General features: G+C 53.8%; 1 protein-coding gene across 2 annotated transcripts in view; it reads left to right on the plus strand.

The window, feature by feature from the left end:
* The window catches only part of MBTPS1 (membrane bound transcription factor peptidase, site 1), a 54,282-nt gene that overhangs the window by 19,630 nt on the left and 7,490 nt on the right, over positions 1-27,162 (plus strand). Inside the window, exons 7-19 of one of the 2 annotated variants that reach the window (XM_047793078.1) lie at positions 2,059-2,175; positions 2,593-2,660; positions 7,088-7,190; positions 8,745-8,896; positions 11,220-11,381; positions 16,288-16,432; positions 19,532-19,720; positions 20,155-20,327; positions 21,089-21,204; positions 21,662-21,818; positions 22,773-22,897; positions 23,570-23,647; positions 26,198-26,338. In XM_047793078.1, the coding sequence (XP_047649034.1) occupies positions 2,059-2,175; positions 2,593-2,660; positions 7,088-7,190; positions 8,745-8,896; positions 11,220-11,381; positions 16,288-16,432; positions 19,532-19,720; positions 20,155-20,327; positions 21,089-21,204; positions 21,662-21,818; positions 22,773-22,897; positions 23,570-23,647; positions 26,198-26,338 (1,726 nt within the window). The remainder of the gene's footprint in view (positions 1-2,058; positions 2,176-2,592; positions 2,661-7,087; positions 7,191-8,744; positions 8,897-11,219; positions 11,382-16,287; positions 16,433-19,531; positions 19,721-20,154; positions 20,328-21,088; positions 21,205-21,661; positions 21,819-22,772; positions 22,898-23,569; positions 23,648-26,197; positions 26,339-27,162) is intronic. The other variant, XM_047793079.1, reaches the window with a different exon arrangement.

A 27,162-nucleotide genomic window follows, 5' to 3' on the forward strand; every position in this document is an offset into this window, starting at 1 on the left:
CTGTCCCTCCTGTCCCTCCCGTGTGGCTTTGCCCTGCTCCCACCACCCCCTTCCTCGGCCTCACTTACCCCAAAGACCCTGCTCCCGGGCTCTGTGCTCGCGCCTCCTGGGCCTCCTGTTGCGCTCTCTCCCGTGGGCTGGCCCAGGGCTCCGGTGCAGCGCGTGTCGGGCACGGTTCTTGGACTTGGTATGTGAGCAAGTAAGCCCACATTTGTGTGTTTGCCGCCCCCACTGGACTGCCCGCCTTGAGGGTCACCTCTGTAGCCCAGCACCCAGCATCGGGTTGGGTGGCACGAATTTACAAGTGAGTTCCCTCCCTCTGCACTGGAAACTTTAGTGCGAAGGGGGAGGATCCTAGTAGTTACTCATTTTTTGTAATTTAATTTTGTATAGATAATATATAGTTCAAAATATCGAAAGGCAGCCCGGGAATAATTCTCCCAACCCTGCTCCCATCTAGCAAGTCCTTACCTTCCTTCCCCGGTTCTTCCTGCCATAGTTTCTGATTGTCTCATACCCCCTCCTCCTGGAATTTCTTTTTTGCGTAGTCAAGCAAATGTAAATATATTGTCTTTTTATTTTTATTTTATTTTATTTTAATTTTTTGTCTTTTGTCTTTTTAGGGCTGTGCCCACGGCATATGGAGGTTCCCAGGCTAGGGGTCGAATCACAGCTACAGCTGCCAGCCTACACCACAGGCACAGCAGTGCAGCCATGTCTGCGACCTACATACACCACAGCTCACGGCAACACCAGATCCTTAACCCACTGAGCGAGGCCAGGGATCGAACCCGCAACCTCATGGCTCCTGGCTGGATTCATTTCTGCCGCGCCACAACGGGACCTCCCCACTGTTCTTCAGCTTTTTATACTTGTCACCGTTTCAGTTTCTGGTGCTCTTTATGTCTACCTGTCGATCTGAGTTGCCGTATCATATAACTTCCTTTCAGCCTGAGGAGATTCCTTTAGTTTACTTGTAATGCAGGGCTAGTAACTGTGACTCCTTTCAGCTTTAGGTTATCTGAAAAATAGCTTTATTTCACCTTTGTTCTCAAAGAACTATTTTCACTGAATTTGGGGTTGAAGGTCTTTTTATTCCCCTCAGCACTTACTTGATTGTTTTCTGTCATCCATTGTTTTCCACTGTAAGTTTAATTTTTATTTTATAAAAACACCTTAATGGTGATACACAAAGTGATTTCACTTTTGTAAGGAAACTGTGAGAGAAATAATGACTCTCAGAAAGATAATTCTGTGCACGAACTTCCATCGGCATCACGATACCCTTCCGTCTGTGTAGGCAGAGAGGATATGAGACACGTGCATTACAGACCTGAAGCTGCTCAGAGCCGTGGCACTCGACAGACGCATCTTAGGACACGTCCTTTTATTTTTTTTTTATTTTTTTATTTTTTTTGTTGTTGTTGTTGCTATTTCTTGGGCCGCTCCCGTGGCATACGGAGGTTCCCAGGCTAGGGGTCGAATCGGAGCTGTAGCCACCGGCCTACGCCAGAGCCACAGCAACGCGGGATCCGAGCCGCGTCTGCAACCTACACCACAGCTCACGGCAACGCCGGATCGTTAACCCACTGAGGAAGGGCAGGGGCCGAACCGCAACCTCATGGTTCCTAGTCGGATTCGTTAACCACTGTGCCACGACGGGAACTCCCAGGACACGTCCTTTTAGAGAGGGGCTGTTAGGCATGCGGGGTCTTCCCTGGGCCAGGCAGGCCGTAAGATCAGGAAGGCGCTGGACGTGAGACCTGGAGGGTCAGGACCCTGGGAACCTGCCCCTCCCCAGAGTCCAGCCCCAAGGGTTGGGCGTCCTGGGCGGAGTTGTTTATACCTCAGAGCATTAGCTGTTCTCGGGGTCTGTTTCTGAAGTTTGAGTGAATACTTCATGTGGAGAACCTGGCAATAGATGTCCACTGCGACGCCTGCAGTTGTTATTACTGTAGGAGACTCCCCTGCAGCCCCCTGAGTGAGGGCCGCCCCTGGAGGGAGGGCTGGGGGCAGGTGTCCGCTGCCGCACCTGAAGGACTGTATCGAACGCACCAGGTCTCCTACACGTCCTGGTTCCTGGACGCCTTCAACTATGCCATCCTGAAGAAGGTCGACGTGCTCAACCTGAGCATCGGCGGCCCCGACTTCATGGACCACCCCTTCGTGGACAAGGTCGGTCCTGTCCCTGCGCAGGGACGCCGTGTTGGCGAAGCCTCCTCCTCTTTCTCGCATCCCTCACTTGGCTTTGTGTCTCATGCGCTGGTGGTTTGTCGCCCATGCGGTAGCAGTTCTGTTAAGACCTGAGCTGCCGTGTGGGAGGCAGCACCTGGGCTGTGTGGGTTGCTTCCCACCCGAGCACGTGGCCCATCTCTGGGGGACGTGCCTGCAAAGCCGGCGTCTGCTTTGTGCCGCGAGGACCTGCGTCCTGGAGTCTGTGGTCTCCAGATGTCCTGGCTCCCAAACATGTGCTTTCAGGGGCATCCCTTCTTTTCTTAGCTCTGACTTTGGTTGTGGTTATTTTCAGGCAGTTGCGTGTTGATGGTTTAAAAGTCGTGTGCTCTCAGAGTAAACTGCTTGCTCGTCCTGTAGGTCTGGGAATTAACAGCTAACAACGTCATCATGGTTTCTGCCATTGGCAACGACGGCCCTCTGTACGGGTGAGTGTCCCAACCAGAAGGACCTTAGAGGCACCTTCTCCCTGGAAGTAACTGAAATACCGTCTTGTTTTGTAGTTAGCTACACCTGTTAATTTCCGCTGAAACTTTGTATTGTGGAAATTTTCGGTACACACAAAAAAACTTTGTAATGAATCTCAGGTACCCGCTCACTCCAGCAAGTTGTCAATTCAAGACCAATCTTGCTTCCTTTTCTTTTTCTTTTTTTTTTTTTTTGCCTTTTCTAGAGCCACTTCCTGTGGCGTGTGGAGGTTCCCAGGCTAGGGGTCTAATCGGAGCTATAGCCACCGGCGTACACCAGAGCCACGGCAATGCAGGATCTGAGCCGTGTCTGTGACCCACACCACAGCTTACGGCAACGCCGGATCCTTAACCCACTGAGCAAGGGCAGGGATCGAACCCAAAACCTCATGGTTCCTAGTTGGATTCGTTAACCACTGCGTCATGATGGGAACTCCGTTTCTTTTTTTTTAAGCTTAGCTATAAATTTGCAATTTGGAGGCCTAAAGTTTTTATTCCTCTCTTTTTACCCCCGAAATCAATCGGTGTACTTTCCTAGATCTGTCAGAAGGAAGCGGACACCCTGTGTGCACAGCGCGCAGGGTGAAGAGGTAGATAATAAGGTGCCTGCCTCTGTGGGAAAAATAAGGAACAGATGAGCAGAACATGTGCAGAGAAAGTGCAGGGCGGCGCAGACGGCCTTGGGGGGGCTGATGGGAAGGGTCAGATGCCACAGGAGGACCAGAGAACAGTGTCATGGAGATGTCGCTTTGTGCCACGTTGTTGAGGTGAATTAAGGCAGTAGGAGCTGCGGGACGTTCGTCGCCGAGTCACTGACAAATGTTTGGAGATCCCAATTTTCTTTCTCTTTTTTTTTGTCTTTTTGCCTTTTCTAGTGCTGCTCCCGAGGCATGTGGAGGTTCCCAGGCTAGGGGACTAATCGGAGCTGTAGTCACCAGCCTAGGCCAGAGCCACAGCAACGCGAGATCCGAGCCGCGTCTGCAACCTACACCACAGCTCACGGCAACGCCGGATCTTAACTCACTGAGCAAGGCCAGGGATGGAACCCGCAACCTCATGGTTCCTAGTCGAATTCGTTAACCACCGCGCCCCGATGGGAGCTCCCCAATTTTCTTTCTGCTGGTAGCTCCAGTTTTATTCAGTAGGTAACACGTATAAATAACCCTGTGCTGCAGCACTTGTGCTGTGGGATGTCCATCACTGTCCTTCGCCGGTTCCTGGCAGAGGGCTCGAGGGCACCGCAGGGAAGAAGAGGACATAGAGCCCGATTCAGTAGGAGGAGAGCCGCCTGCGTGTGTGCACTCCCGCCCGCGCCCACATCCTTCGGTAGCACGCACTGCCCTGCAGAGACACCCGGGCCGTGCCCGCTGGGGCAGAGCAGGCCCTCTTGAGCCCTGACTGAGCTCGTACACAGGGGTCCAGGGTGGACCATTAGGCTGAACTCTGTGGGACGGATGTTTCTGTAGGTCTGAACCTGTGCACTCCGGCAGGCCCCGCTCCCCGCCTGATAGTTGTTCTGTCATTGTCCCATGACCTTGCAGGGTCCTTGGCCATGTGCCGTGACTCTCACGGGGGTGAGCTGCCCAAACATGTCAGAACTAGCTCTGCTGTGAGAAGCACCGTTACTGCCTGATCTCATCAAGGTCTCTTGTCTTTCGGATGCTTCTCCAGGTTGCCACTCCCCCCACTGGAGGCCAGCCCTCATCAGCGGGCTCTCCCGCTCTCAGTTTCTCAGCCTGTCTTCCTGCACGGCTGATGTGGCATTGCGAGGATTGTGGGCACGAGGATGGAGCCAGACAAGTCTGACCTGCCCTCAGGCTGCGGGACCTTTGCCTGGCTTCGGAGGGCAGGAGACCCACCGGGTTGGTGGCTGTGAGGGTGGAATTAGACAGCAGAGGGAGAGCCGTGAACACTGAGCTCTAGGGAGTAGCTTTTCCTTCCTTTTTCCAGTTTTTACTGTTAAAACATTGTCCAGCAATTTTCTCCGTTTTTCTTTCTTTCTTTTTTTTTTTTTTGTGTGGCCACCCATGGCATATGGAGTTCCCAGGCCAGGAGTGGGATCCAAGCTGCAGTTGCCACCACCCCACAGCTGTGGTAGTCCTGGATCCTTTAACCCACTGCACTGGGCCTGGGATTGGACCTGTGTCCTGGTCCTGTAGAGACACTGCTGATGCTGTGTGGCCACAGTGGGGACTCCCAGTTTTCTTAATTAGGGATGTGCAGTGGGTCAGTATTGCCTGATCACATCTAAACTTTTCTCCTTGATTTTCAAGGTCCTTAGTATTCTAGCCTGGAGTCAGCTTACCTTTGCTGTAAATAGTTTCATCTCTGCGGGCCGTAGGGTGGTTGTTGCAGCCCCTCACCGGCCCTCGTACGGGGAAGGTGGCATGGGTACGTGTGAACAGTGGGGGAGGCTGTGTTCTGGGAAAACTTTGTTCCCAAGAGCAGGCCGTGGAGGGACTTGGTCGGGCTCCACCCAAGTTCCACAGCTCTAGCCTGCAGTGCTCGGCCCGGCTGTAGCTCCCCTTCCCTGAGTGCGTCTTCCTGAACTTCCTTGGCTCTCCCTAGGGAAACCGGGTTTCTCTCGGTCTCCAGCACCTGCTCCAGCCTGCCTCGCTCTCCAGTCCTACCCGCTCTTCCACCTGCTATTCTGACTGCTTGGCATGCACTGGTCACATTTCTGAACTCCTGTGACTTCTGTGGGCAGTCACACGTTGTGGCTTTTTTTTTTTTAGGGCCGTACCTGCGGCACATGGAGGTTCCCAGGCTAGTGGTCCAGTTGGAGCTGCAGCTGCCAGCCTACACCAGAGCCACAGCCACGCGGCATCTGAGCTGCACCTGTGACCTACACCACAGCTCATGGCAACGCTGGATCCTTAACCCACTGAGCGGGGCCAGGGATTGAACCCTTGTCCTCACAGTTACTAGTCAGGTTAGCGCTGAGCCACAACGGGGCTCCTGTTGTGGCTTCTGACCCGAGAGCTCCTCGTGTTGAGTGTGTTGGGGGAATCCCAGGAGAGGGAGCCCTGGTGTCAGAGTCGTATCTGCCCACAGAGCCTCACAGAGATCTGGCGCCTGCCAACTGCTGGGTAGGGCTGCGGTAGCATGTGGTCACCATGGCACAGCCGAGCACCCGGAGGGTGACCATAACGTGCTCAAAGAGCCTGGTTAATCATCATGCACAGCGCTGCCTGAGCCCTGGAGGTAACGCTCGTGTGGCGTCGCGCCCCCGCCCCAGCTTCGTGGAGCTCCGTGGAGTCCTCCCCTCTTGGCCCTTGGCTCTCATGGCGCCAGGGAGGCTGCAGCTGCACGTCCCCCTTCCAGCACCAGCGAAGATGCTGCCTGCAGCTTTCCCATGGAGTCTAGGGTTTAAAGCACGCTGAGTGCAGGGACGGCGAGGTGGCATCTTCGGCATCAATGTGAATGTGAAGTTCTGTCAGGGACTCTTATCCTCCTCTCTGCTCTGGGATGTCACAGAAATTTATAAACTTGTACTGTCAGCCTGTAAAAAAAAATCACTGTCTGTGCCTCTGAACAACTGGCTGGTGGCATGTTGGTGGCAGAGAGCTAAGGAGGCCATGCCAGGGTTGACTTGGTGTGGCTTAAAAACAGTAGCTTGGGACCAGTTGTGGTTCAAGTGTTCATATTTTGGTGGTGGAGCTGAAATAGGTAACGCTCGGAAATGCAGTGTTACCCTTTCACAAGTGGTTGTGTTACACGTTCGAGCAGCTCAGCTTCATCGTGACTTACACCCTGACCTTCTAGATGATACGTTTTTGTCATTATCCGTCCCACCATCACTTCTTTGCAGATCTAGTTCATGCCCATGAATGTTGGGGGCTGGGGGGAGGATTGCGTGGTGTTTCCCTGTGCATCCATGTCCCTGCTGAGGAGCTCAGATGACGCTGCGGTGACAGTGGTCCCCACAATTCCCAGGAGGTGGGGGGAGCACCTGCACGCGCTGAGTTGGGCGCTTTGAGTTTCTGACCAGGGTGGGTACAGTCGTGTGGCTGCAGTTCCTCCCCCGAGAAGTCTGGAATCCAGCTGGGGAGGCCGAGGACACCGTGCAGCCGTTTGGAAGTGACGTGGGGATGTGTACGCAGGTGATGGGCGTGGGAGTCTTGCGAGGTTCGGGAAGGGCAGTCCTTCGCGCCTGGCCGTAGTGAGGGAAAAAGCGCGTCTTAGCCCTGAGTGGGCTACGTTGACAGGGAGAGAAGGAAGGACGGGGTGTCCCCGGTGCAGGGGAACACCCGAGCCAGGCACAGGTGCCAGTGAGCTTGGCCCACAAGAGCTTGCTGCAGCCTGAGACCTTGCTAGGAGCTCTCGCCCTTACTCGAATGAGTCTGAATTCACGGTTGTGCCTCCCCGTGTTCTGTGCCTCCCTGCAGCACTCTGAACAACCCTGCGGACCAGATGGACGTGATCGGAGTGGGCGGCATTGACTTCGAGGACAACATCGCCCGCTTCTCCTCGCGGGGCATGACCACCTGGGTAGGCCGGGCCCCGTCGGTCGGATGTGTCGCTGGTGCGAGGGCCTTGGGTGTGTCCCTGAGCACGGGGAGGACAGCCGCCTGGGAGGCACCCGGCCACCAGAACACGCACTCCTGGTTCCTCGGCTTCTGCCGTGGCACCGTGGCACCTTGGGCAGGGGCCAGTTCTGTTTCCCGGCTCCGCTTCTCTTTAACTTGCTTCTGAGTAGCTTGTTATTTAGATCCGTTAGCTTCCTACCCACTGGTCCTAATAGTCGAAAGGGAACAGGGCTCCATGCTGGCTGGGTCGTTTTTTGGCCTTGGGAGAAGCTGATGAGAACAGCTGAGGGTCAAGTCGGCTGACGTGGAGGTCCCTGCATCTGCCTGGACAGAATCGAAAGGGTTCCAGAAGTCAGTTCAGCTGCAAGAACTTTAGTTACGCAGCTGACATGTCCTTCTCTCCCCATGCGGCCGGGGTTGGCTTTACTCTGCTGCTCCCTTACGCAGTGCCTGGGCCCCTGTCCCGCCCTTGTCCTGTCGCTCTAACCCACCTGCTCTCTTCAGGCTCGTCTAGGCCTGTGGTTTTGTTCTCCTGTTTTGGGGGGGTTTGTTTGTTTTTGGTTTTTTTTTTTTTTTGCATTGTAGGGCCACACTGGTGGCATATGGAAGTTCCCAGGCTATGGGTTGAATTGGAGCTACAGCTGCCAGCCTACATCACGGCCAGAGCAACGCTGGATCCAAGTTGCATCTGCAGCCTATGCTGTGGCTCATGGCACCATGGAATCCTTAACCCACTGATCGAGGCCAGGGATTGAACCTGCATCCTCATGGATACCAGTCGGGTTTGCTACTGGTGAGCCACAACACGAACTCCCAGGCCTGTGCTTTAACGGCATCTGGAGGACTGTTTGCGAATCACGTGCGGAGCTGCAGTGGCTCTTGCGTGTGTCCAGAGCCATTTATGTTTGATCACCAGGAGGGGTTTTTTCACTCCAAATTGGTGTACCTTTTTTTTGTTGTTGTTTAACAGAATATAAGGTCCTATCGCAATTCTCATTTTGCCCCAATATTTGGGAAACTTAAGAAAGTTATGAGTTAAAAGCATCTCCCAGGTTAGTCACACTGACTATTGTGCGTTGTCTTTCCCCTCTGGTGACAGGTTGAAATATCCAGTCATACCATGTACTTTTTAACTTATAAAGGAAAGTGTTTCTTTCTTTCCTTATTTTTCATTTTAATTTTCTGATTTTCCTAACATATTTCTAATTTTTAAGTTACTTAGAAATCAGTTTCCAGTCTTGCATGTTAGCAAAATTTAAAATATATGTTTTTAAAAGGTTTTATGGCATTACTATTATACTGGTTATTTAAAACACACCAACAATAATTTATTTTCTGTATTATTATTTAAGCTTCCTCTCATTTGCAGTAAATTTCAGACTAAAGCCAGTCCATACAAGGTTGCACCATATTTAGCTAACCCGCACTTCTGTTCTGGTTTTCTCCACTCATAGCTACATGTGGCTGTGTGCCCCTGCATGTGCTGTGAGAGAACCCACACTTTTTCTGTTTGTAGGAGCTGCCAGGAGGCTATGGCCGCATGAAGCCTGACATTGTCACCTACGGTGCTGGAGTGAGGGGCTCTGGTGTGAAAGGCGGGTGCCGGGCCCTCTCGGGGACCAGCGTGGCTTCCCCGGTGGTGGCCGGTGCTGTCACCTTGCTCGTGAGGTGAGTGTGGCCAGGCAGGGAGGAGGTGGCTTCAGCAGAATGGGAGCTGGGTCTTGCTTGTCGCCAGCTGGGTCTGATGGAGGGGCAGGCCCTGTGGCCTCACCCCGTCTCTGCTGCTTCATCTCCTGAAGGGGCAGGGGTCGCTCTTGATAGCGGACTGGCCGCTGTGAGCAGGGCCTGAGCGCCGTCTGTAGACCCCAGCCTCAGGGCGGCACCCCTGTTGCCCGCTCTTGTGTTGCTGGCAGGCTTTTTTAGAGCAGTTTCAGGCTCCCAGCGTCATGGAGGAAGGCACACATTCTGCGCTGTGGGTTTTTTTATAAGAGAAATTTTGGTGCTTCCAGTCTGCGGGCAGGGAACAGAATCAGGCCTTGCCTGGCCACTTTCTCCCTTTCCTCAGGGACTTGCCTTTTCGGGTCCTGTGTCAGCACAGGTGCTGTTGGGCTGGTCATCGCTCCGTCGTGAGACAAACGTCTCTGTTTAATTTATTTCCTTGTCTCATTGAACCCCGTGTACGGTTGGGGTGGAGCTGAGTCACTGGCCCTTAACTTTGCAGTGAAACTGGAAGGCAGTTGGCAAAAGTAGTGGACCAGGCCTGGCGCTCACATGTGGCCCATTCAGGCCGGCCAGGTGCCTTATCCTCAGTTACAGGAAAATGTCTTTGGAGCGAGCTCCTATTTTGTATTTGTCTTCAAAATAACTTTTTTTAAAAAAAAATCTAGGTGAGTCTTTCGTTGAGCTTTTGTGTTGTAATAACATAAAACTCTGCACATTTGAAAGTTATTAAATGATGTAAAATAAAATGGGCAAATCCTAATAAGTGTCCTTACATTCTAAATTCTCTTTAAAGCAAGTGAGTTTCCGTTGATTCAGCTCCTGCTGTGGCTCCGTTATTAGTAGCGTTCGATGCAGGTCACTTTCTCCTTCCTGCCTTCCCCTCCCGCCCAGAGCCAGAGCCTTAAAAATGTTGACATTGGCCAGTGTCATCTTTGGAGAATGACCACATGCTTGTTAGCAACACCGTCTTTTCTCCCCGTTGTTTTGCCCGCCCCGTGTTCCACACGGTGAGAGTGGCGGGAACGCAGACCCAGGCCGCCTGCTCCGCTGGGGCTTGGTCATGGCTGGGAGCGGGGTTGAGCTGGTGCTCCCGTTCCCCGCCTTGCTGGTTATGGGAGCACAACGCGGGTTCCCGTCTCCCTGGCATGGTTGTGGGCGGGAGGAGGTTCCAGGCTCCACCGTCGGCCCGTCAGCTCTCCCTGCTGTCAGTGGCCTCGGAGGGAGGCGCTCGTTTTCCACTCGCAGCCTGTGGCCTCTCGAGTCCAGATGTCTGCAGGATCCAGGAAACCGCCGCTTCCCTCCTCTCCCTGCAGCAGAGCACATGCCTCTGTGTTGGGTCACAGGTGCCTTGATGGTGCGGGAAGTAGCTCCTCATAGGGGCCGAGCCACAGGGAGGCGGCTCCTCAGCGCCCAGCCTCGGAGCCCCGCCGGGGCCCGGGTCCGGGCCCAAGCCCGAGCCTCGCCTCGCTCTGTTGGCCTGCGGCTGAGCCGCCAGCAGTCCTCGTTTCTGTGAGACCTGATCCCACCTTCCTCCCCTCGCGTCTCCTCAGTCAGATGCCCCGTCTAGACCTCTTAGAGAAACCACCCACACCGAGACCAGCGTCAGCGTAGAAAAATACGTAGCAGCTTAGCAGAGTAAGTTCTGCTTCGTTTTCACTTGACTTCCTCCCCTGCATTTAGGGGTTCAGATTTCCCCGTATCTGTAATATGTAGATACACGGAAATGCGGGTTTGAATGCTCGGGTTCCAAAGCAGGTGCAGATGCCTGGTGCCACTGCCGCGTCCAGACGTGTTCTGATGACCAGCCCTCCAGCGGGCGCCACCCTCCAGACACAACCGGCCGGTGGAGCAGTGGGCCCGACTCAAGGCCGGGCCTCCTGCCCGCGCTGCTTGGAGTCCCCACAGGACCCGCCTCCGTCCGTCCTTCCCCCTCCGGGCTGCGGCCACTGGCCCCTTCCCTTCCCCTCGGGAGCCTGTAACTGCTAGGGTTGACTTTGTTGAGCTAGGGGAACGGGTTTTCCTGGTCGCCTTGGTAGAAACGGGCTCTAGCCCCTGGAGTCCCTGTCGTCACCCCCTACGAGGAAGGTGGTCACGTGGTCAGCCCAAGGCAGGTGCGGAAATGAGCCTGTTCCCACTCCTCTGGCATCGTAGAAGCTGCTGTTACGTAAAGAACAAGACTGGCGGTCGCACGATGGCACATCTGCAGGTTGGGGGGCGTCTGGTTTTCATTCTTGTGAAGAGAGTGAGCCAATGTGTGGTTTCCCCGCAGCACAGTCCAGAAACGGGAGCTGGTAAACCCGGCCAGCATGAAGCAGGCCCTGATCGCGTCCGCCCGCAGGCTTCCTGGGGTCAATATGTTCGAGCAGGGCCACGGCAAGCTGGACCTCCTCCGAGCCTACCAGATCCTCAGCAGCTACAAGCCGCAGGCCAGGTTGGTGTGCTCTCCTCCTCAGCAGCCCTTTCTCCTCTGCCCTGGGCGCCCTCGGCACCCAGTGTTAGCCAGTCCCTGTCCCGAGGCGCTCGGGGGCCTCAGGGAGAGTGTCATGCCGCTGCCTCTGCTCGGGTGGTGCCACAGGACTGCTCTCCACTTTTTTTTTTTCTTTTCTTTTCTTTTGTCTTTTTAGGGCCACACTCACAGCATATGGAGGTTCCCAGGCTAGGGGTCTAATCAGAGCTGTAGCTGCTGGCCTACACCACAGCCACAGCAATGCCAGGATCCGAGCCAAGTCTGTGGGCTACACCACAGCTCATGGCAACACGAGACCTTTACCCCACTGAGCAAGGCCAGGGATCGAACCTGCATCCTCATGGATCCTAGTCGGGTTCTTTAACCACTGAGCCACAACGGGAACTCCTCTACCTTCTTATTTGTAACATAAGTGGGTTAAGGTAGTGAATTCCTATTTCTCTTTACTTTATAACAACTTTCTTTTGAAATAATCTTAAATTTACAGAAATTTGCTTAAGCAGTATGAATGTTCTCCTATCCTCGTCCTCAGCTTCCCCTGAAGCCAGCGCCTTCACTGCCGGTGACCCTGCTGCCAGAGTGAACAGGTGCTCCTTGATGCTGTGACTACGCTGTGGTCCAATGCGCAGGGGCCCGCCACCCCTCGTGTTCCTTGTCTGGTCCGGGGTCCAGGCCCCACATCGTGTGCAGTCACTGTGTCTGCCTGGTCTCCCCGCCCTCTGGTGGTACATCTGTCCTGTTGTCCTTCACGACTCTCAGTCCTCTGGGAGGGCTGGCCTTTTACTCTCTTGACTGTCTCTTGATGGGAGTTCATCCGCTGCTTTGTCGTTACAAGCTTTCTCAAGGTTATATATCTTTGGTCAGAATTCTTTTTTTTTTTTTTTTTGGTCTTTGTGTGGCATATGGAGATTCCCAGACTAGGGGTCAAATTGGAGCTGTTGCCGCTGGCCTACACCACAGCCACAGCAACCCTAGATCTGAGCCGCATCTATACCACAGCTCATGGCAATGCTGGATTGTCACCCCACTGAGGGGGGCCAGGGATCAAACCCACATCCTCATGGCTGCTAGTCTGGTTCATTACTGCCGAACCATTGAGGGAGCTCCCTGACCAGAGTTCTTTTTCACTTTTTATTTTTGATATTAGATTTACAAGGTTTTAAACCTTATCAGTACATGTGGACTTGCGCCTCCTTCACCAGCTCCCCGGGTGTAGCTGTTACAGCACAGGCCTCGGGGCCTGGAACTTAACGTGATCGTTAACATTTTGCTTCCTGGTCCAGGATTCAGTCCAGCATCCTTGTCGCATGTAGTCATCACGTGTCCTTCGTTTCCTCCAGTTGGGACAGTGCCTTGGTGTCCTTCCTTTCACTGTGGGAGGTGTTCTCTCCATCATTAGATTTCAGTGATGTGTCAGCCTGCACGCTCCAGGAGGCAGACACCACCGTGGGCTTAGACGTCCACAGGGAGGAGCCCGGGAGGAGGGAGGAGAGGGGAGGGGACCCTCACCCAGTACAGGGCTGAAATCCTGCTCCTGGGGAATCCCGGAATCAGAGTCACCATCAGAGGCGCCTGTGTTCCCAGGGGCGGCCCTGGCCTGGTGCTCTCTGGGCTCCGGCTTCAGCACAGGCGAGGTGGAAGGTCCAGGAGGGTCCAGAAGGGTCCGTCAGCTGGGTTCCACTGCAGGAGAGCTGGTGCGGTGCTGGCTCTGCCAGGGGTCCACTGACATTGCTCTTTGTCCCTCTGTGACCGCCAGGTGTCCTGTGGGGACCCACTCGAAGGTGGTCTTATTTCTTAACACACTTGCACTCATGGGGTCATTGATGGTTCCTGCCTGTGACAGTTATTACTGCAGCCATTGCCCTGTGCTGATTCTCTTTCTCATTCCTTCTTCGTTTATTAGTTGAAATTCTGCTTTAAGGGTGAGCTGCTCTTCTCTCGTTTATTTCTTTACTCAGTTACATCAGTATGGACGCATAAATACTTACCTTGCTCTGTGGATTATAGTCCGTTAATGCCATTGTTTATTTTGTCGCTCCTCTTGTCCCAGGTTGGCTCTCTGCACCTCCTCCCATTTACTACCATGGCTTTTCAGCACGTCTCCATCAGCTGGGGCCACTTTCTCACGTTTTGGCAGCATTTCCATGCCTGGTGTTGGTGTTGGTTTTTAGTCCAAGCCTCCTGGTCCTTTCATTGGAGAGTGGGGTTTAGAAACTGGCACCTGGGCACCAGGCGTGCTCTTGGTAGCCTCTTGGCAGGCAGAGCCGGGAGTGTCTGCACACACACCTGTGCCTGCCGCTGTGTCAGTCCGTGAGCTCACGTGTCTCCTGATGCCACCTCACACCACGGCTGTCGTTAGTGATCCTTCCTCCAGCAGCAAGGAACCTGGTCGGTTCCTCACGGTGTTTGTTTCTTTCTTCCCTTTTTTTTGGTTTGCTTTTTAGGGCTGCCTGTGTGGCACATGGAGGTTCCCAGGCTAGGGGTCAGATCGGAGCTTCAGCTCCTAGCCTATGCCGCAGCCACAGTGACACAGGATCTGAGCCACATCTGTGACCTACACCACAGCTCACGGCAACGCTTGATCCTTAACCCTCTGAGCAAGGCCAGGGATTGAACCCATATCCTCGTGGATGCTAGTCAGGTTCGTTACCGCTGAGCCATGGTGGGAACTCCCCACAGTCCTAGCATGTACATGGCAACTAGTTTTAGAACTGCTGGTAACAACAGATTTACTAACTAGAGAGTGGTATTTGTACACAGTTCTTTTTTTTTTTTTTTAATCATCTTTTGTTTTTTTTTAGGGCTGCACCCATGGCATATGGAGGTTTCCAGGCTAGGGGTCCAATCAGAACTGCAGCTACTGGTCTGCGCCAGAGCCACAGCAACTTGGGATCCAAGCCACGTCTGAAACCTACACCACAGCTCACGGCAACACCGGATCCTTAACCCACTGAGTGAGGCCGGGGATCAGACTCACAACCTCATGGATCCTGGTCGGATTCGTTTCCGCTGCACCACGACGGGAAGTCCTGTGTACAGTTCTCTCTCTCTTTAGCTGTATAGAGGAGTGTGCCGTTTTCCAAAGTTAGGGTCGTTTCTTTCTTCCTCCCACACCCCCTTGTCAGTCTGGTTTTGCTCTTTGTTTGTGATGCGGTCGAGTTTATTCGTAATGTGTTTCTTTTTGGATCCCCCCATCCTGGTTGATTTCAGCGAGTTACGCCTCGAGTGTGAAACATGACCATAGCTCTGCACCTGGCCAGGTGTCTCTCCCTTCAGCCTTCTGTCCCCGTTGTCACTGCCCTGGTCCCTGCAGCCGTGTAAGTGACAACCTCAGTAGCTTTGGGTTTATCCTCCTTGTATTTCTTTCTTCACAAGTGGACAGATACATACCTGTCATCTTCTATCTCCTTTCTTACCTGAAGGATAGCCTTACTGTAAATACTCTTGTTGCTTTTTGACTTAGCACTCCCCTGAAAATCTGTACTCATTCAGAGCCAGAGCCTCCCTCCTTTTTTATAGCTCTTTAGTGTGTCTTTGTTATATATGGGCATTTAAATTGTTTCCAATATTTTGGAACGTTCAGCTGCTTGTGCCTGTGTATTTCAGTCTTGTTGGAGCTGTGTCTGCAGGGAAGAGTCCTGGAGTGGGGTTGCCGGGGCCAGGCCGAGAGCAGAGGGCGCTTGCCGGGTCTGTTCCCTCGGCACGGGCTGGCCCGCGGGCTCCGCGTGTGAGCCGGCCTGTCTGCCCAGAGCCTCCCAGGCAGTGTCCACTCGGACTTGCGACTTGCCGCCCCTCTGACACGTGAGGAGTGGCTTCTCCGTGGAGTTTTAATTTGCCTTTCTCAGGTTACGAATGAAGTCAAACACTTTCTATGGTTAGGAGCCATGTTTACATCTTTTGGTGAGAGGTTTGTTCGTTTCTTTTACCCACTTTCTTTTTCTCTGGAGTTTTTGTCCCTTGGTTTTTTTAAGCATTCTTCCCTCATACCTTTACTTCAGGTATTTCTCCCAGTTTATCAGTTATCTTTTGACTTTGTGAAAGTTGTTTTTGGCCATGCGTTTTTTGGGGGCTTTGTTTTGTTTTGTCTTTTTAGGGCTGCACCTGTGGCATATGGAGGTTCCCAGGCTAGGAGTCTAGTCAAAGCTACAGCTGCCGGCCTACACCCCAGCCGCAGCAATGCGGGATCCGAGCCACGTCTGCAACCTACCCCGCAGCTCACAGCAGCACCAGCAGCACCAGGTCTTAACCCACTGAGCAAGGCCAGGGATCAAACCCACAACCTCATGGTTCCTGGTTGGATTCGTTTCTGCTGCGCCACGACAGGAACTCCTTTTTTCTCTTTTCTTTTTCGATAGCCAGATTTGTTAGACTTTTGTTGTTGTTATTGCTCCTGGAATTGGAGCCCAGAATGCCTTTCTCTGTACTGAGGTCAAAGAGAGTGGCCCATGTTTTTTTTGTGACTCGTTTGCTTTCTTTTATTTACTTGAGACCCTGATCCTTTTGGAGTTTATTCTTGTGTGTGGTGGGAGATGTGGCTCTAATTCTCTCTTTTGCCAAAGGGCCATCTGTCCCAGCTCCAGTTATGAAAAAGCCCATCTTGGCCTGGTGATTTGAGACGGAGTCCAGGGTCTGCACTGGGACCCCTGCAGCCGCAGCATCCAGGCTTGCAGAAAGGGAGAGGCGATGCCGTGCCGCCGTCTGTTCTGTGGTCCGAGCAGGCTGGCCGGAGGGCTCAGGGCAGGGACCGTAAGCGAGGGCAGCTCTGGGAGCCGGCCTCCCGGGCTCAGGCCCGCCCGCTGACGCCTTTGTCCGGCGTGTGGCCCCAGCGCTGTCACTCATGCTGCGTCCTCCCCGCTGTGCTCTGTTTCAGTTTGAGCCCCGGCTACATCGACCTGACGGAGTGCCCCTACATGTGGCCCTACTGCTCGCAGCCCCTCTACTACGGCGGCATGCCCACCATCGTCAACGTCACCATCCTCAACGGCCTGGGTGTCACGGGAAGAATCGTGGACAAGGTGGGACTGCCCTCTGGCTGGCCGTGAGCCCGGGCGGGGCCGGATGTCCTGCCGACGTTGAAAGGGACAGGTCTTCCTCCGTCGGGGCGCTGGGGCACTGGGGCCCCGACAGATAAGTCCTGGTGGATTAGCGGTAGCGGTCACTGCTCTGTGACTGGGGAGTCTGGAGTTTGGCGTCCGAATCAGTGACCTCCAGTTGAGCCTTCATCTTTAGCTTCCTTCCTGCGGTTTAAGGCCCACTTGCAGTTACTGTTTAATGAGCACCACTGGGTCTTTGTGTTTATGTGAATTTTGTTTTTATAATCTTTTTTTATTCTTACCGTGTAAACATTATCTCAACAATAAAGGATAGAGAAAAAGAACAGAAAAATGACTTCAGTTTCACACACTAACAGAACCACGACTTTTAAAAGTAGTCCTTTGTAGCCCTTATCTGAAAGACATATTTTTTGTTATCTTCGTGTGGTGGGCAAAAATTTAGTGTTTTTTTTTTTAATTTTCGTGTTATAAATGTTTAAGAACATAGCTATGTATACAGTACCAATATTCTTTTTATTTATTTATTTATTTTTTGTCTTTTTGCCATTTCTTGGGCCGCTCCCGCTGCATATGGAGGTTCCCAGGCTAGGGGTCGAATCGGAGCTGTAGCCACTGGCCTACGCCAGAGCCACAGCAGTGCGGGATCCGAGCCGCGTCTGCAACCTACACCACAGCTCACGGCAACGCCGGATCGTTAACCCACTGAGCAAGGGCAGGGACCGAACCCGCAACCTCATGGTTCCTAGTCGGATTCGTTAACCACTGCGCCACGACGGGAACTCCCCAATATTCTTTTTAATGGTTATTTACTACTCAGTAAGCATTGTTTAATCAGAATTTGTTTACCGTTTCTTCTGGAACAGTAGGTGGTTTGCAACTGTAAACGCCACACTGGATACCTTTGCATATATGGTTTTCTTTTCTTCTGAATTATTTTCTTGCTATAAACTCCCTGGACCAGGCTCCCAAGTGAGAGGCATGAACGTGTTAGGGCTCTTTGTGCATAAAACCAGATTCTTTCCCAGCAAAGAGCCCCGTCAGCTCAGATGGCTGCTGCCCATGCACAGACGGGCGGCGTCTCTGCTCAGGGGGTAGGTCTAGTTTTCCCAATTTTGTGAGGATTTTAAAATTGAGGTAAAATTCACATACCACAAAATGGAACCTTTTAAATCAAGCAGTTCAGCGGTTGTCAGTATATTCACAAGTAGTGATGCTGCCATGATACCCCCCTGTAATTACAGAATGTTTTCCTCACCCAAAGACGAAGCCCCTGTGAGCAGGCCCTTCCCTCCCCCCCCACCGCCCTAAGACCCCGGCACCTCCTGATCCCCTTTCTGTCTCCGTGGAGTTACCTTTTCTGGACATTGGGTGGAAGTGAATGGAACCCTGCTGAGCCGCGTGGCTCTGAGGCTCCTCCACGCTGCGCATATCCGGAGGCCGTTGGCTGAATCCTGCTTCGTTGTGTGGATCGTCCCCACTTTGTCAGTCGAGGCAGTTGGTCTGTTTCTCTGTGGCTCATCTTTTGTATCTCCTGTATATATATATATATATTTGTGTGTGTGTGTGTGTGTGTCTTTTTGCCATTTCTTGGGCCACTCCAGCGGCATATGGAGGTTCCCAGGCTAGGGGTCTTATCGGAGCTATAGCTGCCGGCCTACGCCTGAGCCATAGCAACTCGGGATCTGAGCCGTGTCTGTGACCTATACCACAGCTCACAGCAACGCCGGATCCTTAACCCACTGAGCAAGGGCAGGGTTCAAACCCGCATCCTCATGGTTCCTAGTCAGATTCGTTAACCACTGTGCCATGACGGGAACGCCTCTGTGGCTCTTCTTTTAACCTTAAATCTATGGGGAAAGTGGGCCCCTTGCTGAACGTGTGCCATCCACCTTATTGGTAAGGTGCGTGTCTGCATGTTTGTTGACTGAGTATTTCCTCGTCTGTGAATTAGCATTTCACTTCCTCGGCCTGTTTTTACTGGAATCGAGACTGTCCCTCTCAGTCCAGTGAGATCTTCACATCATGGAGAAATTAACCATTGTTGTCTGTCATGCAGAACTACCCCCCAGATTATTGTTTTCTTGTCTCTGTGACATTAGAGGTGGTTGGGGGGGCCTGTCGAAGTTTCACATTTTCATGTAGTTGAATTTTCATCTTTTGTGATTGCTTCTGTTGTTTCAAAAATTAGAAACTTATCCCGACAGAAATGTTAAAATCTAAATTTCACTTTCCACTCGTTTTCCTTTTATGCTTGTTAAATAGTTAATGTTTTCATCTGTGTTGAGTTAATTTGATTCATGGTATAAGAGATGGAGGAAGGTTAATTTTTTCCTCTGTTGTTAACCAGCGGTCTCAAGAGCACTTATTAAAAATCTCTTTCCTTTCTCACTGTTGATGATGCTACGTAACATTTCTTTATCCTACAAAATAGTTTTCTTTTTCACACTTTTTTACTACGGGGACTCCCTTGGGGGAGTTTGTGGTTGCTCTCCGGGTTGGGAGAGGAGCGAGGCGCATCAGGTGCTGTGAAGGACTGGTTCATCGTAAGAGCTGCTCTGTGTTTCTCCTCCTTGGCTCCCCTGCCCCCTTCCTGAAGCTTCTGTGCGGCCTGGCCGGCTGGCGCTCTGCCCTCCCGGTCACTGGCTGCAGAATCTCACTGGTGACATGTCGTCCTGTTCCTTTATTCCTTTGAGTGATGTGATTCTTTGAGCGCACAGCCAGTTGAGGTCTCAGCCCAAATCTGGGAATTTTCGCCTGTGTGGGTTCTCTATCAGATCGAAGCTCTTGGTCAAACCGTGTGTGCCCCGCCCCCACCCCCGCCCCCCTTTCTTTAGGCTTAGGAGAAGAATTCTCCTTGAAACCGGAGTTGGTCAGCACCAGCGTCGCTAGATTCTGCTGGCGTGTGGCGGCCCCGCCATCCCCGCGGCGGCTTCGGCCTTGGGGTCGGCCGCTCCGTGTCCGTGTCCTCTCACTCGGCCCGTTCAGCCCGCGTTCTCGTTCACCGACCCGGGGGTTTAGGGCGGAGCTTCTCACGCAGCCTCTGCGTGTTTCCTCCCGCAGCCCGAGTGGCAGCCCTACTTACCGCAGAACGGAGACCACATCGAGGTCGCTTTCTCTTACTCCTCAGTGTTGTGGCCGTGGTCGGGCTACCTGGCCATCTCCATCTCTGTCACCAAGAAAGCCGCCTCCTGGGAGGGCATCGCGCAGGGGCACGTCATGGTCACCGTGGCTTCCCCGGCGGAGGTGGAGGTACGTGCGGGGTGCGGGGCGCGGGGCGCGGGGCGGGGGCGGGGGGACGAGGGGGGCGGCGGAGCGCCTGGGCTCTGGGAGGTGAGGGGCGGGGTGGGCCCGGGGCCTGGCAGCAGCCGGGGGAACAGCCCCCTTGGTGCGTGAGGTGCAGGTGGGCCGTTTGGTGCCAGATTTCCGGTTGAAAGTGATGGCAGTAAATAGGGTGACCCTGCTGTGGTCCCGTGCCTGGACCTTGACGTCTGAAACCCTTGAAAGAAGAATCGGAATGGGATTAATTACGGTCCACGAATGTTTTTCCCTGCTTTTCCTGTTATTAGAAATTCTTATGTTTTGACTCTTCAGGTTAAATTGATAAGTAGAAGTGAGGTTTCAAACCGAAAACCCTGAAAGGTGCTTCTGGGCAAAAGGGACGTTTCAGTGTGGTTTCTTTCCAGTCCAAAAACGGCGCAGAGCAGACGTCAACCGTGAAGCTCCCGATTAAGGTGAAGATAATCCCCGCTCCTCCTCGAAGCAAGAGGGTTCTCTGGGACCAGTACCACAACCTGCGCTACCCGCCCGGCTACTTCCCCAGGGACAACCTGCGGATGAAGAACGACCCTTTGGACTGGTGAGCGGCTGCCGGACCCGCGCCCTCTTCCTCCTCCCTGCTGCGTGTCTGCAGGACCGGGCTCGCCCGCGTCCATCGTCCATCGCAGGGCCTTGTGGTCCCGGGCACCTGCTTCCTGTGAGACCCCCCCCCGCCCCCCCGTCGTGGGGCCGCCGCAGGCCTGGGAGGCGCCCCTGCCTGGCTTCTCCTGTTGAATCAGCCGGCGCACCTGGCGGTCCTCCTCCAGACATGGCCCGCGTCCTGCTGTCTCTTCCACCGTGTGTGGGTGTCTTCACCTCTTCCCTGCGGCGTCGGGGGCTTCCTGATGAGTCTTGTGGCTGTCCCTGCTCCCCCAGCTCCATCCTCCGGGTGGCAGTCCCCGGAATCGCTAAAGAGCTCCATCTGTCACAGTTTGCTGAAAATCCCCGTAGCTGCCTGGCCAGACTTCTTCACGTGTCAGACTTCCCTGTGGCCACCCGAGGTCGCTGCCAGCATCTCTGTGCCCCTGCTGGCTTCGTCCCGTGCAGGCGGCTGCCGGCCTTTGCCACGTCTGTCTCCGCCGAAGCGATGCTTCAGTGCGCTTTACACAGCTTTGCTTGGGCCTTGTCTTCCCTTTTGAGGTCCTTGCTCTGCCGTGAGGGGCTCTCCTGTTCACACCCATGTTACGTGGAGCCCAGAGAGGGCTGGGCTCCCGGGCCTCTGCGGGCGGTGGAGCTGCTCTTCGGTTGCCTTCCCTCTGAGCAGGCACTGATGGTCCTGGTGCTGGGCTTCCTGTGTTGCAGGAACGGCGATCACATCCACACCAACTTCAGGGACATGTACCAGCACCTGAGGAGCATGGGCTACTTCGTGGAAGTCCTCGGCTCCCCCTTCACATGCTTCGATGCCAGTCAGTACGGTGAGCAACCACGAGCTGCTGCCCGGGCGGCACTGCTCAGCCAGGGAGGGCGTGGGGCGGGCCAGGGTCTCCTGGTCCCAGGGGGCCAGGACCAGGCCCCCGAGAGCAGCCCGTATTCCTGACATTCAGCTGGAATGGGAGGCTCTCAGAATGACTGGGGACAAAGAGAGTTGTGCACTTTTGTCGTATTAAACACTAGCAGGGAATTTTGCTTCTTTGCAAGTAAGCGAAATATCCGTCGTCGGGCATCGCCCGTGCCACAGGCTGCTGCGGGCTGGTGTCCTGTGCGGTCAGTCCCTGCGCCTCTTTCACCCCCCTTCGAAAGCGGAACAGGGGCACAGGCCAAACATTGGAAGCCAGTAACTGGAGATGATGATGCCGCGAACTGCTGCGATCCTGAAACGGGGGTGTCCTGTGGGTAAGGGGGCCGTTCTCATCCGGGTGCCCTGTCCCTCAGGAACTCTGCTCCTGGTGGACAGCGAGGAGGAGTACTTCCCCGAGGAGGTGGCCAAGCTGCGCAGGGACGTGGACAATGGCCTCTCACTCATCGTCTTCAGCGACTGGTACAACACGTCCGTGATGAGGAAAGTCAAGTTTTACGATGAAAACACGAGGTACTGATACAAATCGATGTTTGGATAAGAAATTTGACTTTATGGGAATTAAATTCCACCCCGCAGAGACTTAACCTGGTTTTTGGGGCCCACGGTGGTGTCGTAGGCTGTCACACAGGTTGACACTCCTGGTAGGAAAGCTCCCTTCCCTGTAGCCATGCTCTCGGCAGTGGTTGCGAAGCAGGGACCTGCCCATTGACCCAGGTACGGATTGAAAGGGTAACTTACACTGGAGCTCGAAGTTTGGGTTTCCTTCTCTTCTGATCTCCTGTCTCTTCACTGACCCTGTGTGCGTTTCAGCCCAGTTGATGAGTTATCAATGAAGAGTTGCCAGTGTGTTGTGACTGTCTCATGCCTGTAATACACGTTCTTTCTTTAGAGTTGGACTTGGACGTCCTAAGCTTCTTTTTAAAAATTTTTTATTTTTATTTATTTTGTTTGTCTTTTTAGGGCCCCACCTGCGGCATATGGAGGTTCCCAGGCTAGGGGTCTAATCTGAGCTGTAGCCGCCGGCCTACACCACAGCCACAGCAACACCAGATCCAAGCCACCTCTGCAACCTACACCACAGCTCACGGCAACACCGGTTCCTTAACCCACTGAGGGAGGCCAGGGATCGAACCCGCAACCTCATGGTTCCTCGTCGGATTTGTTTCCACTGCGCCACGACGGGAGCTCCACCCTTGTTTTTTCTTTCACTGACCCTCTCGGGGTCTAGGCTCTCTGTGCAGTGTGTTTGAGTTACGGGCAGTGTGTTTCATGAAACTGAGCTTTGATTTCTTCTGCACACTGCCTGGAGCATTTCCACCGTAGTGTTACTCAGACCCAGACAGTTCGCTTTAGCTGAAACCCACTGCAGACAGGCCAGACTCCGCTGGAGCAATCAGTTTTGTCGTGAAGATATGAAGCGCATGTGGGCTGCTCTAGTCCCTCGTTAACCCGTCACCTTCACAGGCAGTGGTGGATGCCGGACACTGGAGGAGCCAACATCCCAGCCCTGAACGAGCTGCTCTCGGTCTGGAACATGGGGTTCAGCGATGGCCTGTACGAGGGGGACTTCACCTTGGCAAACCATGACAGTAAGGGTTTGTGTTTGTTGGTAGAAGGGCTCGCCAGCCCCAGAGATGGGCCAGCAGCAGCCGTGTGGGTTCGGAGAGAGAGCGAGCCCGATGTCACGGCACGTCGTGAGCGGGATCTGCAGAGCGAATTGCTCAGGGCCTTTGGGGAGGAGGCCTGCAATGCTGGCTGGAGCCTAGCTGCGTCCAGTTTGCAAATAGAATCCCTCCGGCAAGCACTCCTGATCCTGGAGCCACTGTGAGATTCTTCACGTCCTGTGTGCCTCCGGATGGGAAAGAGCCCTCAGGTCCCTGCTGATTTATGAAGTTCTGTGTGTGGAATAACTCTGCACAGCTCCTTTAGGAAGTACCTTCCCCACTCTGTTCACTTCGGTGGCTAGTTTCTAAAACAACATCCTGAGCCTTATTGTCCCTGACACGGCTCGTCCTGACTTAAGCCCACGTCTGACGGCTCCGCCTTTGAACATCCACTCAGAAACCTTCCATTAATAGCATATTGTGTTTAGCTTGGACTTTGAGGTAATTCTTTGTGGTCTGTGTGACCGGGCAGTCATAGCAGCCCCTCTCTCAAGGTTAAAAACCATTTTCAAAAACACACAAGGCCTTGGGTAGATGAGTAGACCCTGATGCACCTGTTCAGTGTTTCCAGGTTAACTCTGAGCACCTGTTTTCTAGTGTACTACGCGTCGGGCTGCAGCATTGCTAAGTTTCCAGAAGATGGCATAGTGATCACACAGACCTTTAAAGACCAGGGTAAGGAATGCTGTTCGTTGGCTTTTTGGTTCCCCGTTGCCTTTCTGATGTGTTTTTTATTTTTAATTTTTCTGCTTTTTAGGGCTGCGCCTATGGCATATGGAGGCTCCCAGGCTAGGGGTTGAATCGGAGCCACAGATGGCGGCCTACACCACAGCCATGCGGGACCCGAGCCGCGTCTGTGACCTACACCCCAGCTCACAGCAATGCCGGATCTTTAACCCCCTGCATGAGGCCAGGGATCGAACCCGCATCTTCGTGGTTGCGAGTCAGATTCATTTCCGCTGCGCTGCAGCGGGTCCTCCCCTTTCTACTTTTGTAACCACAGTTTGAGTATATGTAATTCACACACGGGAGCATTAACCCTTTGAAGAGGACGTACAGCTCAGTGATTTTCAGTGTATTTGCAAGTTGTGCCATCACCAGCACCCTCTAATTCCAGAACATGTTCCTCCCCCGAAAAGACCCCCCCATTAACATCTGGATTTGTATAAAATGCACGGCCCTGTTTGATGGTACTTGAGGTGCGGCCAGTGTGTAGTGGCTCTTGGGGTCACACAGGAAGATAAGGCGCTGTCTCACTGATAACTCGAATATGTGGATGGTGACCCCTGCCCAGTAAGTTGAATTTCCTACAGAGAAGAGGGACTTTGGAATATTTGTGGATTTTTTTTAAACTACCTTCACTGTTGCTTTAAACTTTTGTTACTGCTCACCAGTTGTTCTGCCCATGGGATTGCCTGATTACTACAATTTTAGAAAAGCGTTGACTATCCTTTGCAGTTCTAAACTGTGTAAATATGAAGAATATCACAGCGTAATCTCCTGAAATTCTCTGAAGAATTAGAAGGGAAGAAAGGTCTTTCCTTTCAGTTTTGCTTTTTTAGCCACAGACAGGCGTCACCCGGGAAGGCGGACGAGGCCGTGTCTGCCAGCCCTCACGCCTGTGACACTCTGCTGTGTGCTCGGAGCAAAGAGGGGTGCCTCCGCCCTTGCCTAAGGCAGCAGCTGCCCGGGGCCCCACACCACGTCTCCCTCACGTGCACGGGGCCGCGGGACTGTGCACGACGACCTCGATGGCTTCGGGAAACGCACAGGCTGGCGCGTTCCCTTGTGCTCGTTGCTCTTTTGTATTTCAGAGTGGAAGCCCCCTTCATGGTGAAGTGCGTCATTTTCTGTAATCGGAAGTCAGGGCCGGTTTCCCTCGTTGAAAACGATGAGAAGGCAGGATTTCTCATGTGTTTGCATCTGCAGGGTTGACTTCATGTCTGTGTTACCTGGAAGGGGCTCCTTCCTTCCAATCAAGGCAAAGTCAGCTCGTCACTGGTTTTCATAAGGTCGTGTTTTGACTTTAAGCACCTAAGTGGTCTTGTCTAACCAGTCCCCTGGCCCAGGTCACCATGTAACCCGCTGCTCACAGGGCACTGTCACTTCTGGAAGTCCCCCCAAGTGAAGGCCGTGGTCTTCTTGTCGCCTTGGAGCCGTCTGGTGGCTCCTTGTTGTGAGGGGAGAGGAACCACGAGTAGGTGTAGGGGTGCAGGCTTCATTTTGGTGTCGTGCTAGCCTGGAAATAATTAATTGCCTTGGAATCCTAAAATTTTTAAGGGGCTTTTTATTTCCAAACAGGCTTTGAGTTGAATAATCTTTTGGGTACAAAATAGGGATTTGAGAATCTGGGTTATGCCGGATCAAAAAGGACCTGTTGTCAGAAACCAGAGTCGGTCCGAGCCCGGGGCCCAGCAGTGCTGCCGCGTGTGTTTGCCCCTCCGTGTGTCCTGCTGCACCGTCCCCCTGCTCCTCCGCTCAGTTCCTGGTGGGACTCTGTGCAGAGGGCAGGAGGCGCTGCCTTCTCGCAGGCCCTGCCCGGGTGGCCCGCGCCCTGGGCACGGGGCTCTGACGATGTGCGCCACCACCAGCGGGAGGCACGCCTCTGCTGCGGGGTAACACTGCGTACGTGATGGTGTCGCTGGCAGTTGCGGCCCTGGCGGCTGGGCGGCCTTGGCTCCGTGACCCAGCGGGCGTTGTGAACTGCGTCGTCTGTGGGCAGAGGTGAGATGGCTCTGCTGTTGGGACATTCGCACTGTGCTTCTGCGATTCAGGGAACAGGTACCTTCATCTAAATTGAAGAACGTGGGCCTCTGTTTTAAAAACGAGTTGTGGTGGTCCTTGCGTGTAATTGTTGAGCACAAAGCCTGGGACCAGCGCCTGTAACTGTGGGGCTGCCGCTCTGTGTGGTGTGAAGACATGAGCCTTTCAGGGTAATAAAAAGTTTTCTTTGGGGCTGAAAAGGGAGAAGTGACACCTCTAGGATGGTAACAGCGCACCAGCCTCCCCAGAGCCAAGGAGAGGTCGGGCGTGTATGTGTACGCGGCCCTGGGCTTTGCTGCAACATTCTTTACTTATCCTAAAAGCTTGCCCTGTGGTGAGTGAGTCTGAGAGTTTACTGTGGTGTTTTTTTGTCAAATGGACTAAAATGTCAAGTTACAGGGCAACTAGAAGATGGTTCATTTCTCTGCAGAAATTCTCATGGCTGTTCTTGTGCTGTTTCAGGATTGGAGGTTTTAAAGCAGGAAACGGCGGTGGTTGAAAATGTCCCCATTTTGGGGCTGTATCAGATTCCAGCTGAGGGCGGGGGCCGGATTGTGCTGTACGGAGACTCCAATTGCCTGGACGACAGTCACCGACAGAAGGGTGAGAAGGGGTGGGTCGAGTCCCTTCTCCCCCTTGTCTCTGACCAGGCGCCGCTGAGATGCTGGCGAATGGCTGGAGGCTGCGCGGTGGGCCAGGCGCCGCTGCTCAGACTCGCGCACATTTGCCTAGATGTTTCCTAAAGCGAAACAAAACGAAGCGAAACAAAACTGCCTTCGCAGGCTGCACCCCCCCCACCCGCCACCCCCGCTCCACGGAGGCGGCAGATGCCAGGACTGCCCTGTTTTTTTTTGGCGGGGGGGGGCCCACTTCGGGGGTTTCTGCCCTGCCCAGCATCCCTCTGGAGTCCGAGTCCCTGCCCTGCAGGCCCCCTCTGGGTCTGACCCACCCCTCTCCTGCCAGTCACCCTTGCCTCTCCTCCCAGACCTGGGAGTCTCGGCTGTTGTGATGGGTGTTTGATGTCATCGTTGGGGATGCAGGGAGCTGAGAGGGGGCGTCGGCCCGTAGCACCCCTCCTCTTTTTCAGCGTAGCTCATTGCGTCCTAACGCGGGCCTTGAGCTCGGACGCGCAGACGTGACTCTTTGTCCTTTTGTAAGGGAGGGATGGTGAGACGGCGGGAAGGAGAGATGGTGAAAGGCTTCTGTCTCTGCCTGGTGAGGTCATGACGAGACCAGGACCCGAACCTAGTCTTCTGAGTCCTTGGGGGACTGGGGCAGGCGGGAGGTGGGCGGCCGTATCCGCCTGTCTGCAGAGAGTGACCAGCTGCACAGGAGTGGGGCCTGCAGCGCTGGGCTGGGGGTCTTGTGCGTGCTCCCCCAGCGTGATGCTTATGTCACTACGTTCCTAGCATTTCATGTTTTAAAGC

This window comes from Phacochoerus africanus, chromosome 8 (genome assembly GCF_016906955.1).
Source record: "Phacochoerus africanus isolate WHEZ1 chromosome 8, ROS_Pafr_v1, whole genome shotgun sequence".
Classification (NCBI taxonomy): Eukaryota; Metazoa; Chordata; class Mammalia; order Artiodactyla; family Suidae; genus Phacochoerus; species Phacochoerus africanus.